Genomic DNA, 14,979 nt, shown 5'->3' with positions numbered 1-14,979 from the left:
TACTCACCCAGAAAGTGCAGTAAATAGTCCTGTCTACCTGGTCACATTTTATTACAGTGTTGTTTATGATTGTGGCTACTGCGATCATAACAAGAGCAGGTCCTATTACTGATTTTACATGCACAATTACCCCAGCAGTCCCTGAGGATAAAACACTCCCTGGATACAAAAGCAGTATAGCAGTATATATAACGTGATCTGCAGAATTACAGTACTGTGTGTGTGTGTTTTACCTGACAATGAGTCTTGCATGTGTCGTCCTTACACATTGTATATTGATAACAATACATATATCGATAGCTTTTTATGACTTTTCATGCAGGTGGCTGCAATCAGTAATTTGCTGCATCTACTGTATGTGCCATAAGTAATCGGTTTGATGCACAGTTTCACGTAAGTCAGTTTTGCGGACGGATCTTGCTGGTTTCCGTGGTCATACACAGTTTAGTCACATCCCCATGCACGTTTCATTTGCATTTAGGCTAAGCTCAGTAAAGGGTGCAACCAGGTCGTGTTCACGGAATTAAGGGCAATCCAGAGGAGTGCATATGCTAAGTTACGCCTGTTTTCAGATGTGTCTCTTGCTCCAAGAATAGGCTTAGTTAGTTAGTTTAAGTGTGCACTGATAATGGTAACAGCGATGAAACCAAGCGTACGTAATGGGGTGGTGCGGTGGAAGGCAAATACAGGTAAATATCCGCATATGTTTCCATGAAAGCAATATGGGAGCAGTTATGGCTGATTTGATGCCACGCTGCATCAGCCCCAATGTAAACTGATTTTTTGCAAAAAATAAAATTAAAATTATTTGTAACTTGAGTGGTAAATACCCGGTTACCAACAGTTGTAGCTAAACGCATGAGAACCAGGCTAGTAGCATATTGGGAGACAAAGGGGCTGATGCACGTGTAGTTACGCCAATATGCTGAATGAAGCGGCCTCAGCTCTGCGCCAGTAACATAAGCGCCAGGGTTACGTCAGGCGTACATCTCATACACTTACACACAGCCAGGTTCTAAGCACAAGAAACAATTTTCAACATTTATTTTTATACTGAAAAACAAATTCACTATTAGATTTACATTTTTTTTTTTAAATCTCTGGTACAGGTGGTATAGGGCCTAATTCAGGGGTGCGGCTAACTGTGCCCAATGCTGATAAGCACGCAGTTGGCCGATGTTGGATGTGGAGTCATGTGCCCCGATGGTTACCGCACGGAAATGCAGAAGGAATTTGGAAGCTCTGTGGATTTCAACGGGCAATGGTAACAGGGGGGTGGTGGCTGGCCAGGTGCGGGCATGCCTAAGGGCGCAGTAGCGCTGACACAAGACGTCATGTACAGACAGAGAGATTGCACCTGCCATAGTGCTGACGGCAATCTTCACTGGTGCGGATTAATGCCTCTGCATCTGGGCATCTTAGAAAGCTCAGAATTGATCGTGGCATTAGCAAAAAGACGCAGGCGACCGTGTGCACCTCTCTGAATCAGGCCCATAATCTTCCTTCTCGCTTATGAAGGGAAGTACCAAAGAATTATTTTTAAGCTATCATAGTATGTAGGCACGAGCAAAGAGGAACGAAGAAAGCACCTATCAGCTTCAGAGGTGAATCTGCAATCAGCCAATCAGATTTGGCCGGGGTGAATCTGCAATCAGCCAATCAGATGCGGCTGGGGTGAATCTGCAGTCAGCCAATCAGATGTGCCTATTTGGTGCTGGTAACTGTCATCGCCATCAGGGTGTATTTGCACCAACCCTCAGACAAGGCTGACAGGCGTATCTACATCTCTGTGTGGGTCGTCTAATACACAGACACGCACTTAATGTACTACAAATGCATGTACACTCAAGTGACGCAAGTGTCAGATATGTATACTGACGTAGGTGTACGCTTTTCCTGTGGGTGCAAGAGCAGCACAAACTTACACTAAGCCATCTGGGGTACGCCCAATGCCGAATCAGCTCCAAAATGTGTAAATGTAAAGGGGTTGGCCAAACTAACTAGTGCTTTCAGTCACCTTCAGATCTGAACTGAGGACCTGATTCAGACCCGCTCGCTAAGGCGCAATCGCTCGCTCTGAGCGATTTTCGCACATCTGCGCATGAGTATAATTCGCAGTGCGCATGCGCAAGCCATTTGTTGCTATCGGATTTTGGTAGCTCGTAAGCCACTATCAGGTCACTACTTTGAGTGACAGATATTGCCGTTTGTGGGAGGTAACAGGGGAAGGTGCTTGTGAACGGGGGAGTGGATGTGCGAACGCAGGCGTGTCTGGCCGCAAAAATGCAGTTTAAACGGCGTGCATAATTAGCAAAGTAACGTCATTGTACACGTCACCTGCATGTATTTCAGCTAGCGCTGATCGCTGTGCTTGCGGTGGGCTAAGGCAACCCCAAGGGCTGCGAGCAGCTCCGATGGCTCCCGATTAATCCTTCATTTCCCGGAGATGACGTGTGTTGCGAGTGGCAAGGGGGCGTCTACAGACATTTGCGAGCGCACTTTGCCGTAGTGCGCTAAAACATAGTGGGCGTCCTTACGCGATGCAATGCGAGTGCTTAATTTAAATATCCGGCCCCTTTTTGCCAGCGAGTGATCGCATCTTGCGAGCGGTCTGAATGAGTTCCTGATTACACACATTGTACGCACACACAAAGACTATGGATTTGCCCAATTGGACATTCACCTATTACCTGTCTATGCACAGACCTTCCATGTAAAACATGCTTTAAGCAAGTGAATCTCCCCACATACACAGATTATTTCAGAATGATTCATATGACACACTATTAAGGGGGAAATAGATCAAACCGTCTAAAGACTGTAGCAACCAATCAGCTTTTAGCTATCATTTATCAAGTACATTCTATAAAATGATAAGTAGAAGCTGATTGGTTGCTATGGGCAACGTCTTCATTTGTCCACTTGTCCACTCTTCTGAAGGTATCAAACATCTCTCTCTAATTGACTGAACCGGCCCTGCTTGGTACATATGGATCAAGTGACCTTGAAACAACTTTGGCGCTGTACTTAAAAAGGAATCGCTCATAAGTACTGTAAGTCCGGCTCTTGCAGTGGGTGCTGCAGCAGTCAATGAGAGTCTATCTGACTCTCATTGGCTGCTGTTTAACACACGCATCGCCGCCAGCGCTGGCGGCGATGCGTGTGTTATGCACAGCCTGAGCCCGCCTCCTGGCGCTATTGGGCAAGCGCTCAGGGGGAGGGAACGGGCTCAGGCGTGCAGCACAGGACCGGCGCTGGAAGTCCTGTGCAAATGTGTAGCGCTGACCGCACTCATTGCGGTCGGCGCTACACTGGCTATCTAGGGCGGGCGGGCCGGTACCGTGGCCGGCGGCGCCCCCCCGCGCCGCCGGTCCAACGGCGCCCAGGGCATGAACCCCGCTCGCCCTGTCCTAGTTACGCCACTGAGTAAGTGTCTCAGTATGGGAGTACATCATTTTGTTGTCAGCAACAAAAACACATTAAAAAACACATAGATTTTTAAAGGATACTGATAGGGAATCGGTATATATGCCAGCTGTTGGGATGCCTGCTGTCAGAATACGACAGCGGCATCCCGATGGTTGGTATCCCGACAGGGGTCTGGTAAGTATACTTACCTTCCCCCCCAACCCTCCCTTCTGGTAGTCTAACCCTCCCCACCCCGCACCTTAACCCTCCCCGTAACCCCCCCCAGTGGTGTCTGACACTAACCCTCCCCCCTGGGGGTGCCTAACTCTAACCTCCCCCCCAAAACCTAACGCTAGCCTCGCTAACTGCCATAACCCAACCCTCCCCCCCCGTTCGGTTTTGCGGTCTCAGCGGCCGATTTGCGCACGCGCACTGTGACGCATACACATGCGCAGAACGCAAACATTGACTAGGTGGGTGCGAATGCAGACGTGCGATCCAAGCTGAATGATGCCCCGTGTACCAAATTTCAGGTAAAGAAAGAAACAAATCTGGAAATTCACAAGCATTCGAAATCTCATACCTATATGTTGTTATTATTATTATTATTATTATTATTATTATTATTATTATTATTATAAATACTTTATATTTCATTGTTATTATTTTTTTGTTAGATAAGATTACCAGTTTGCTTTACTACCCTATATGAAATTAATTTGATTGATTAAAAAAAAAATTGTTTAAACTGATGCCTTAATACACTACATTGGTCAGTAAGAAATGATTTTCTCCATGATCTATACTCGGCAGCAAAACACGTGTTCCAGCTACGAGCGCACATGTACCAGGCCAGAGGGCTGATTGCTGCGGACAGCTCCGGCCTTTCCGACCCATTCGCAAAAGTAACATTTGTCTCCCACTGCCAAACGACAAAGGTAAGAAGCACAACTTTCAAGGTTTGGTATTAAATTAACCCTGACTCCCACGTAATGTGATCCTGTAAGGTACGGAACATGAAGTTTGAGATTTGCTTCAATTAAAATTTGCTTTGTTAGTATGAAATGTAAGATTGTGCCCAAGAGTTACTGAACTGTTAAGGCTGGTATGCCGATTAAGGACATTGGGTCTCATTCAGACCCGATCGCAAGCGCCGATGCGCTCGCAACCGGGTTGCTGGTCCCCACAGAACATACGCACGACGGAGCCGGCTCCGTCGTGCGTATGCGCAAGACCCGGCTAGCGACGGGCGCTCCATCGCTAGGGGTCTCGTAGCAGACGGGGCGAGCTGTCGATGTTGAGTGACAGCTCGCCCCGTTTGCTGGGCGCTCCGGGGGCGTGCCCGGCCAAACGGAGGCGTTCCAGTCGGAACGCTTGCCGTTTGGGGGCGGCCCCACTGACATCATTGATGATGTCAGTGGGGAACTTTCTGCTCAAACAGAGCAAGAAGTTCCCTGGGGCTTACGAGTGCCCAGACCCAACCTTAGGGTCTGGTCGTAAGCCCCGATGGTCGCGATGACCATCGCGACCATTACCCTGATCGCAAGCTAAGCTGTGGGTCGCTTAGCTTGCGACCTGGAGGCAGCACTTCAAAACAAGAAGTGCCCGCCCTCATTCAGAGTGAGCGATCGTTTCTTGCGATCGACTCTGAATGAGGGCCATTGTCTAGTGCAGTGGTCGCCAACCTTAATTGAGGTGTGAGCTACTTTAGTAAAATGAAACCTCCTGAAGAGCTACTAAAATTGTAGAAAAAAAATCTGGCTAATAACCGAACAACTGAAGGTCATTTAAGGAAAATTTAAAAAAAAAATGTTTCATAGAAAACAACAATGCATTTAATCATTACAGTGATATTGTTGTAGTTTGTAAATAAAATTTACACACTAGCACATTTCACTGTTAATTACCGGCTCCAAGGAGGTACGTAGGGGCTGCCGTGAGATTTTCTGGCAGGGCTAGGCGGGAGTCACTAACTCCGCAGTAATATAGACGCTGTGGGTGGAACCACAGGGAAGCACAGCTGCGGCAATCACCTGACGTGTTTCCTTTTAGCTCCACTCATGGGGTCGAAACCACAGAGGAGTGCGCCTCAGAGGTCACTTCCTCCTAGTTTACTCAGCAGTACTGCAGCTAGGTGAGCTACCAAAATTAAGACCGGGCAGCTACTGGTAGCTCACGAGCTACGGGTTGGAGACCACTGGTCTAGTGTGTATCGACCTTGTTTGCGACAGACCTGGTGGGGGTGCCGACAACGGCAAGTGCATACACACTTGCCGTTGCCGGCAGCGACGGCAGGCAGGGGTAACAGGGCTTTGCTGCATGTACAAAGATCCTCAGATCTTTCTGCATGTATAAAAGATCTGAGGATGCGACCTGCGAAAGCACGCATTGGCATCGTGTATGGATGGTATAAACGATCACACACTCCTGACTGCCATCACTTACTCCCTCTATACACGTGAGACTGACAGCCATCTCTCACTCCCTCTATCCACTTGGGACTGACTGCCATCATTTACTCCCTCTATCCACCTGGGACTGACTGCCATCTCTCACTCCCTCTATCCACCTGGGACTGACGGCCATCACTTACTCCCTCTATCCACCTGGGACTGACTGCCATCATTTACGCCCTCTATCCACCTGGGACTGACTGCCATCTCTCACTCTCTCTATCGACCTGGGGCTGACGGCCATCTCTCACCTGATATTGACTGCCATCTCTCACTCTCTCTATCCACCTCGGACTGACTGCCATCACTTACTCCCTCTATCCACCTGGGACTAACGTCCATCTCTCACTCTCTCTATCCACCTGGGACTGACTGTCATCACTTACTCCCTCTATCCACCTGGGACTAACGTCCATCTCTCACTCTCTCTATCCACCTGGAACTGACAGTCATCTCTCACTCCCTCTATCCACCTGGGACTGACTGTCATCACTTACTCCCTCTATCCACCTGGGACTAACGTCCATCTCTCACTCCCTCTATCCACCTGGGACTGACTGCCATCTCTCACTCTCTCTATCCACCTGGGGCTGACGGCCATCTCTCACCTGATATTGACTGCCATCTCTCACTCCCTCTATCCACCTGGGACTGACTGCCATCACTTACTCCCTCTATCCACCTGGGACTAACGTCCATCTCGCACTCCCTCTATCCACCTGGGACTGACTGCCATCTCTCACTCTCTCTATCCACCTGGGACTGACGGCCATCTCTCACTCCCTCTATCCGCCTGGGACTGACTGCCATCACTTACTCCCTCTATCCACCTGGGACTAACGTCCATCTCTCACTCTCTCTATCCACCTGGGACTGACTGCCATCACTTACTCCCTCTATCCACCTGGGACTAACGTCCATCTCTCACTCTCTCTATCCACCTGGGACTGACAGCCATCTCTCACTCCCTCTATCCACCTGGGACTGACGGCCATCTCTAACTCTCTCTCTCCACCTGGGACTGGCTGCCATCTCTCACTCCATCTATCCACCTGGGACTAACGTCCATCTCTCACTCTCTCTATCCACCTGGGACTGATGGCCATCTCTCACTCTCTCTATCCACCTGGGACTGATGGCCATCTCTCACTCTCTCTCTCCACCTGGGACTGGCTGCCATCTCTCCCTCCCTCTATCCACCTGGGACTGACACCATCTCTCACTCCCTCTATCCACCTGGGACTGACGGCCATCTCTCACTCTCTCTATCCACCTGGGACTGACGCCATCTCTCACTCCCTCTATCCACCTGGGACTGACTGCCATCTCTCACTCTCTCTATCCACCTGGGACTGACGGCCATCTCTCACTCCCTCTATCCCCCTGGGACTGACAGCCATCTCTCACTCCCTCTATCCACCTGGAACTAACGTCCATCTCTCACTCTCTCTATCCACCTGGGACTGACGGCCATCTCTCACTGTCTCTATCCACCTGGGACTGACGGCCATCTCTCACTCTCTCTCTCCACCTGGGACTGACGGCCATCTCTCACTCTCTCTCTCCACCTGGGACTGGCTGCCATCTCTCCCTCCCTCTATCCACCTGGGACTGATGGCCATCTCTCACTCTCTCTATCCACCTGGGACTGACGCCATCTCTCACTCCCTCTATCCACCTGGGACTGACTGCCATCTCTCACTCTCTCTATCCACCTGGGACTGACGGCCATCTCTCACTCCCTCTATCCCCCTGGGACTGACAGCCATCTCTCACTCCCTCTATCCACCTGGAACTGACGGCCATCTCTCACTCTCTCTCTCTCCACCTGGGACTGGCTGCCATCTCTCACTCCATCTATCCACCTGGGACTGACAGCCATCTCTCACTCTCTCTATCCACCTGGGACTGACGGCCATCTCTCACTCTCTCCACCTGGGACTGGCTGCCATCTCTCACTCTCTCTCTCCACCTGGGACTGGCTGCCATCTCTCACTCCATCTATCCACCTGGGACTAACATCCATCTCTCACTCTCTCTATCCACTTGGGACTGACGGCCATCTCTCACTCTCTCTAATCACCTGGGACTGACGGCCATCTCTCACTCTCTCTCTCCACCTGGGACTGGCTGCCATCTCTCCCTCCCTCTATCCACCTGGGACTGACGGCCATCTCTCACTCCCTCTAGCCACCTGGGACTTCTAATTGATGTCAGCATGCAAAGAATGAATATGACATTTAAAACTCTCAGTTAGCTCTGAGTTCCGAGATATAGCCCATTTATGATGATGTAGGGCAGAAGTGGAGTGAAGTGGGCAGAATGGAGAGAATCTTACCAGCAATCTGCGTTCCGCGCAGAGGGGGCGGGGCCTAATGACCCAATTAAATGAATCAGTTATTTGTCCCCTCCCCAATTCAAATATATGCGATTCACGGGATTACCCATACAAGATAACTGTGGTGCACTGAGTGACAAGCATAGTGAGCGATTCCACCAAGACATTTCAGCAATGGAACAAAGATATCAGGGTAGGTGATCACTACTGTTGGACAGTGACAAGAGATGCCCCAGAAGAGGAGCACAAGCGACAAGCAAAGAGAAAGCACCCCCATGAATAGGCCACTATATTAGATAGTACTTTCCTATGCTGTATGTTTGTTTCCTATGCTGTATGTTTGTTTCCTATGCTGTATGTTTGTGTCGTTTTGTGTTCTTATTTGTGATTGATTGAATTAAAACGACTTATTTATTTTCTATCAAGAAAATATCAGATCATTTTAAAATAGCTTTTCACTATGACTATATTACTAATGTACATACAGTATAGTGCAAGTAGTGTAGCTCAAAAAATAGAGCTAGTAAAAACATTCTGAAATCATTTTAGTTTTTCTTGACCTCAAATTAGTAATATATGACTACTTTTAGAAGGGAAACAAATTAAAAGTATTAATTTGTTGTACAGTGTATTTATCTGCACAGCACTTCCCCTTATATAATAAGTCTGGATGGTGCACAGGACAGGTTATACGTTATGTACATCGTTTTATTTATTATATATTGCTCTCTCAGTCCCGGCCATTGCTCAGTGTGATATATATGTAACCTGTTAGTGTCTGTGTTGAAACACTGACTATGACAAATTCCACAATATAACAGATCAGGTTATTACACAGTGCTTGGGGAATGTAACATACTGTCTGACAGAAACCATTACAGGCTAATGTCTAACAATGTATCTCCCAATAATGTGCTCCTAATGTCGTCCTGTGCTGCCCATAGATCATTCCGCAGACCCTGTCGCCCACCTGGAACCAGATGCTCCTCTTTAACAACATCACCTTGCATGGAGAAATAAAAGACATTGTGGACGACCCCCCGAACATTGTCATAGAGCTGTATGATGACGATGCACTGGTGAGGAACAGGCCTGCGGGTCACATTACTGAGCGGAGACAGGGGTCAGTGTGGGGCTCTACTGTAACCAGCACAGTGTATACTGTATGTCCAGGGCCAGACCAAGGCTATGCATGGCCTAGTTTGTGTGCCGGATCTTCACAGCCTAAGGGCAGGTTATATAAATGTATCCACCTATAGAAATCTAACCATGACAAGTGTAATTTACTAACACTGCATTCAGGTGTGATATATGCACTAATCCATGGCAACCAATGGCACACTTGATTGCAGTGCCAGTTATACAGCGTCAGCATATTCCATTGCGCTTTGCAATTGGGATCAAAACAGTAACTTACTGGGTAGAAACAGACAGACACAGAGGTAAGAGGGCCCTGCTCGCCAGCTTACACAGTATAGGGAAATAGGGGTTTGATACATCAGGATAAATGCTACATGTTCCAAATTGGTACAACCCTGAATCTTTATGAATTTATTACAATGTGTTCTGTTATTATTGTTCTCATCCTCTAGGGTAAACCCGAGTACCTTGGCTCTACAGTTGCGTCACCGACAGTCACACTATCCGATCACGCCTACTCTCCAGCCAAGCTGGCCTATTACCCTCTGTTCTGCGGAAACCTCTCTGGGGGGGATCTCCTGGCTGCATTTGAATTACTGCAGGTGGGTGCAAAAGACTCTGCCTGATTCATCTTGGATCGATATTTTGCTAATACACACACAACGCCGTCGCTAATATTAGCGGTGATATGCAAATAATTGCATTACTCATTGCGATCGCAGCCTGACATAAGGACGCCCACTTCCGCTTACCCACATCCGTAATACTTAGCAGAATAGCGAAATAATCGGTACAATCGAGTACCATTGGACCCAGACGCACACTTGCACAAGCCCTGACATGTGATCGCACAACAACCTCCCTTCACCTCCCACAAACAGCACTTCCTGTCATTCACCCTGCGATGGGTCTGCGTAGACTCAGCAATCACAGTTCCGATCGCAGCGGCTGGTTTGCGCATGCGTAGAACGCAACAATCGCCCGATTGCGTGCGTCTTAGCAACTGCGATCCTTGCTGAATCAGACCCTCTGTACCTAACTTATAGATGGTCCAAGATGTCTTCTACTTAAATGATTAAGGGGTCTATTTACTAAGCAGTGTTAGGAGACAGAGTGAAAAGTGATAAGAAAGTGATAAGGTGCCAGCCAATCAGCTCCCAACTGTCATTTTTCAAAACACAACCTGTGAGATGACAGGTGGGAGCTGATTGGCTGGCACCTTATCACAGACTTATCACTTTTCACTCTGTCTCCTAACACTGCTTAGTAAATAGACCCCTAAGTTACCCCTTCAGTTATACTCCCAACACCCACAGAAAAGCTTTTCTTCAATACATGACGATGCAACATTTTTCCCTTGAAGTACTTTACAGCTTGTATGATCTGTGATGAAAAATATAGATCATTTTATCTAGGTGTCTATGATTTGGATAGCCTATGATTAGACCTTCCATAATGTACGTTATTGCATATAAATAGGAAAATCTGCAGTCTTCCTTATTTCTACATATGGAAGAGTTTGTATTGCAACATTTGGCTCACTCTGCACAAAAATTATAAATATCTGTATTACGGCTTTTGGACTGAAAAAGACTGGAGTAGTCTATGACAAGTTTATTGGAAGACCCTATAGCTGTTGATATAGGTGGCAGCAGTGTGTGATGGAGATCAGTCCACACCAGGGGCCAAATGTAATAGGGTTCCAGTTACAGTAAAAATCCAACTCGCACCTTCTCGCCTTTTTTGCAGGCTGTTACATTTACCCCATTGTCTTCCATTCTTCTGGGATCTTCACCCCTCCCTCCCATCCCTTCCCCTCACTGGTAACAATTCCACAATCTCGTCAGTTCCTCAATTCTGCTGCCTGGGCATCACCCTTGGCTCCTATCTCTCACTCAGTCCTGCCCCACATCCAGCCCCTCACCACTCCTGTCATATACATCTCAGGAACATGCACTCTCACCTCTCCTATCTAATCTCTCAAACCTCATCTACCTCCACGCTGCACACGCCCTCTCCAATCAGTGAGTGCCACCTCTCCTCTCAGTTCTGCCTCCAAGACTTCTCCCGTGCTGCACTCACTCTATTAAGGATACTGCCTTTGAACCTCTATATACCCCTGCCTATACCTTCTAATATCCTTCCCATAAACCTCTAAGGATGACGCTAATTTGCGTACGCAGTTATACAGTAAATAAAGACTCCAGACCTAGAACATGTGGTTCCAAAGCACAAAGTATTATTCAAGTAAAAGTACAGCAGTTACACGCTATGATCCTCATATAATCTTAGCGCAAGTTATACAGACCCAAGTACAATTATACATACGCAGCGCTCTCTGGTCCAGATGTTAGGCATCAGCAAGAAACCCCTCGTCAATCAGCATTCAGCACGAAGACTAGGAACCCAGGGTCAGAGCACACATATTTATACCCCCCAGAAATAAACAACACAATAGAGAAGTTTGTTGCTAATACCATTGGTCCTAAAGGAGAGGGCATATGTTACAAGGCATTTAACAGGTTGATTCAAATAGACACAGCCCAGCCCCTAACAACTGGGGGTCTCTGGTTTCCTGCCCCATGCAACATCCTAACAGTTGTTCATATTATGTACATTTTGTTGCTTGAAGTCTCTGTGGTCCATAAGTTGAGAATGCATGATGCGATGTCCACACCGATGGTACCGGAATACTGTTGAAAGAGTACGCATCAGTACAATACCAATCACGGCTTACTTATCATGTATAAAACTTTAGTTACCAAATAATCTTTATTTCACAGCATTTATGCTAAACGAACAAACTTAAATCTTATACCATAAAGCTTATTAAACCTTTTATATGAATATGTAATTTGTAAGTATGCGGGGTGTGATGTAAAGATGCTAGTTAACTTGGGGCAGATGCGTGCGCATGAAGCTAATCAGCGTTTTCATACAGGATCTTATGCATTCGCTAATATGCAATTGTGCGTATTAATGTGTGTATGAGAAATGGTGCACTTAAACTAAGTGAACACCTAGCAGTGTGGAATGCTGAGCATTATAGTTCCACACGCCCCCCTCTCTCAGCAGCCCCCACCCTTCCCAGGCTAAAAAGTACAGTCCTTTCTACTTCAGGGTCCATAGGGGGTCCACAGGGTTGACCTTGGGGTATAGCTGGATCTGGATCCACGGGCACCACGCAGTTAAAGCTTTGCTGCTCCCAGGATGCACTTGGGTCCGTCCTCCTCTATACCCCGCCCCGGCCACAGGCACCTCAGTTTTAGTTGGTGCCCGGCCGGAGTCGGGTCACCCTGTCGCAGTGGGGCTGCAGGAGCAGCCCCTAAGCTTTATTTTAAAAGAGAAATTTTTTATTTTTTTCTTCTTTTTTTACACTTTTAGAGCGGCAGCATCAGACTGTCCTTTAGGACGTCCACGCTGCCGCTCCTTCTCCCCGCTGGCGCCGCGACGCCAGTACAGCTCTGGGGATCGCGGCGGGACCCCAGAGCCTGTACTAGCCGGGCTCTGGGGACTCCCTTGACTGCTGCCGGACGCGACGGGGATCAGGTAAGCCGCGGGTCGCCGCGTGCGGCGGCCCGCGGATACTTCAATGCAGTCAGGAGCCTCCGGTCTCTGGGGACAGACCGGAGGCGCTAGCGGCGGCGGCGGGCTCCCCCTCAATTGAGGAATACCCCGCGTGTCCGCTAGACCACCAGGGTATCAGGCTGGTAGCGGGACCGGCAACCCGGGGGTTAATTGCTAGCCAGGGGAGGCAGCCTTCCCTGTCTAGCGGCTCCTCCCCTCAGCTCAGTGCGCCTTTCAACAAGCAGTCTGGCGTCGCTGAGCTGCTCTTATCTTACGGCCACTCCTCCTCTGAGGTCTCCGGCGGCCATCTTTACTGGCACATCGCAGACTCCCAGGCGGTATCAAGTGGACCGGTCCCCCTGTGTACCTCTCCCCTGCTAAAGGACAGTGTACACAGCGCTATAGCCCTCCCAGACACTGAATCTGGGCGGTTGATTGTAGCGGAAGGTGCAGTGAGTATAACTTTTCTGCATTGTATGTGACTATTGCTAGTACTGCCTGTCTGTGACTTATTCTCCTTACTGTCAGCTTATAACTATCCCTTTCCTTCTCCTACGGCCCGGCAGGTGTGTGGGGGAAGGGCGTTTTTCTGAGACCCTCACATATATAAAACACGTATTTGTGGGGTCAGTCACATACTGTTGTGTGCTACACAGTACCATATCTGGGCTGTTGTTTCGCATACTGGTGAGTGCGCGGGTGTTAAAACCGTAATTCCTCTGGTGATACCTATTTCTTGTGTATTTACGGTATCATGTCGGATGAGGAGACTGAGCGCTCTGTGGCTCCTGTGCTATTTTCCTGCAGACGCTGTGCTGCTGGAGTTGATGGGGAGGACTTATCTCAGGATGGTCTGTGCGGGCGGTGCCAGCTGGTACCGGGCCCCTCCAACCCCCCTGTATCACAGGACCCTCCTTGGGCGATGTTTTCACAGGTGCTGGCGTCTATTGCGGACCGGTTATCGGTCCCATCAGCGGTCCCTTCTGGGGCGTTACCGCAGCCCACCATCCCCCATTCCCCGAGGGTTCCACAAATGTTGCGGTCTTCCCCCGGGGCCCAGACTGTGGGTCCTTACTCGGGACTGCCTGTGTATGTCCAGTCTTCCCCAGGGACGTGTCAGTCTGTAGTGCCTTTGCAGAGTGTTGCTCCGACGGCTCCTCCGCCTTGGGTGGATGTTCTATCCAGCTCCGTACAGAGTCTGGCGGCTTCATCCTCGGCGTTTCAGTCTATGTTGCAAGGTGATGTGCCACCAAGGGTGTCTAAACGTCCGGTTGTGAGTTCACTAGCTGCGCAGTTGTCGGACTCGGAAGTGTCCTCAGATGATGGAGAAATCCATGAGGACTCTGACTCTGATGTCATGGGGCAGGAGGTGGAAGCTAAGTCCTCCATTAATGTTCCAGCCTTAGTTAGGGCGGTGCGGGCTATCCTACATGTTGAGGATGATGCGCCGGCTCCTAGGTCGAAGTTTCCTAATTTTAAAAAGGCCAAGATGACCTCAACTGTGTTCCCCCTGTCTGATCAATTATCGGATCATATGGCGGCGGCCTGGCAATTACCTAGTAAGAGGTTCCATCCACAGAAGAGGTTGGCGGCGAACTATCCTTTTCCTGAAGCTCATTGCAGGAAATGGGAAACTCCGCCGGCGGTGGATTCCCACGTTACCCGCTTGATCAAAAGCGCGACGTTGCCATTGCCGTCTATCTCCTCTTTGAAGGATCCCACGGACAGGAAGGTGGAGACTTGTTTAAAGTCCATTTATTCTCTTTCCGGGGCGGTGGCTCGCCCGTCCATGGCTATCTCCTGGGTGGCTAAAGCCATTGAGGCATGGGCCAATGCCTTGGAGGATACCTTTCCTGATGAGGCTCCGGATATCCAGAGAGCGTTAGTGGGACAGATGCGGGATGCAGCTTCCTATATTGGGGAAGCGTCTTTGGATGCCAGCCTGCTCACTTCTAGGGTGTCGGCTGCAGCGGTATGTGCTCGGCGCTCCCTGTGGCTGAGGTCCTGGAGGGCTGATGCAGATTCAAAAAAGGGTCTGGAGGCCTTGCCTTTTAATGGTGATTTACTATTTGG

At 48.9% G+C, this 14,979-nt stretch overlaps 1 protein-coding gene across 1 annotated transcript in view; it reads left to right on the top strand.

Moving 5' to 3' along the window:
* The window catches only part of FER1L6 (fer-1 like family member 6), a 157,816-nt gene that overhangs the window by 62,906 nt on the left and 79,931 nt on the right, over nt 1-14,979 (top strand). Inside the window, exons 21-23 of the mRNA XM_088453129.1 lie at nt 4,222-4,346; nt 9,144-9,278; nt 9,792-9,941. Of these exons, the coding sequence (XP_088309255.1) occupies nt 4,222-4,346; nt 9,144-9,278; nt 9,792-9,941 (410 nt within the window). The remainder of the gene's footprint in view (nt 1-4,221; nt 4,347-9,143; nt 9,279-9,791; nt 9,942-14,979) is intronic.

This window comes from Taudactylus pleione, unplaced genomic scaffold (genome assembly GCF_031769625.1).
Source record: "Taudactylus pleione unplaced genomic scaffold, aTauple2 ptg000571l, whole genome shotgun sequence".
NCBI lineage: Eukaryota > Metazoa > Chordata > Amphibia > Anura > Myobatrachidae > Taudactylus > Taudactylus pleione.
The sequence above is the reverse complement of the archived record's forward strand: the minus strand, read 5'-3'. Positions and strand labels throughout refer to the sequence as shown.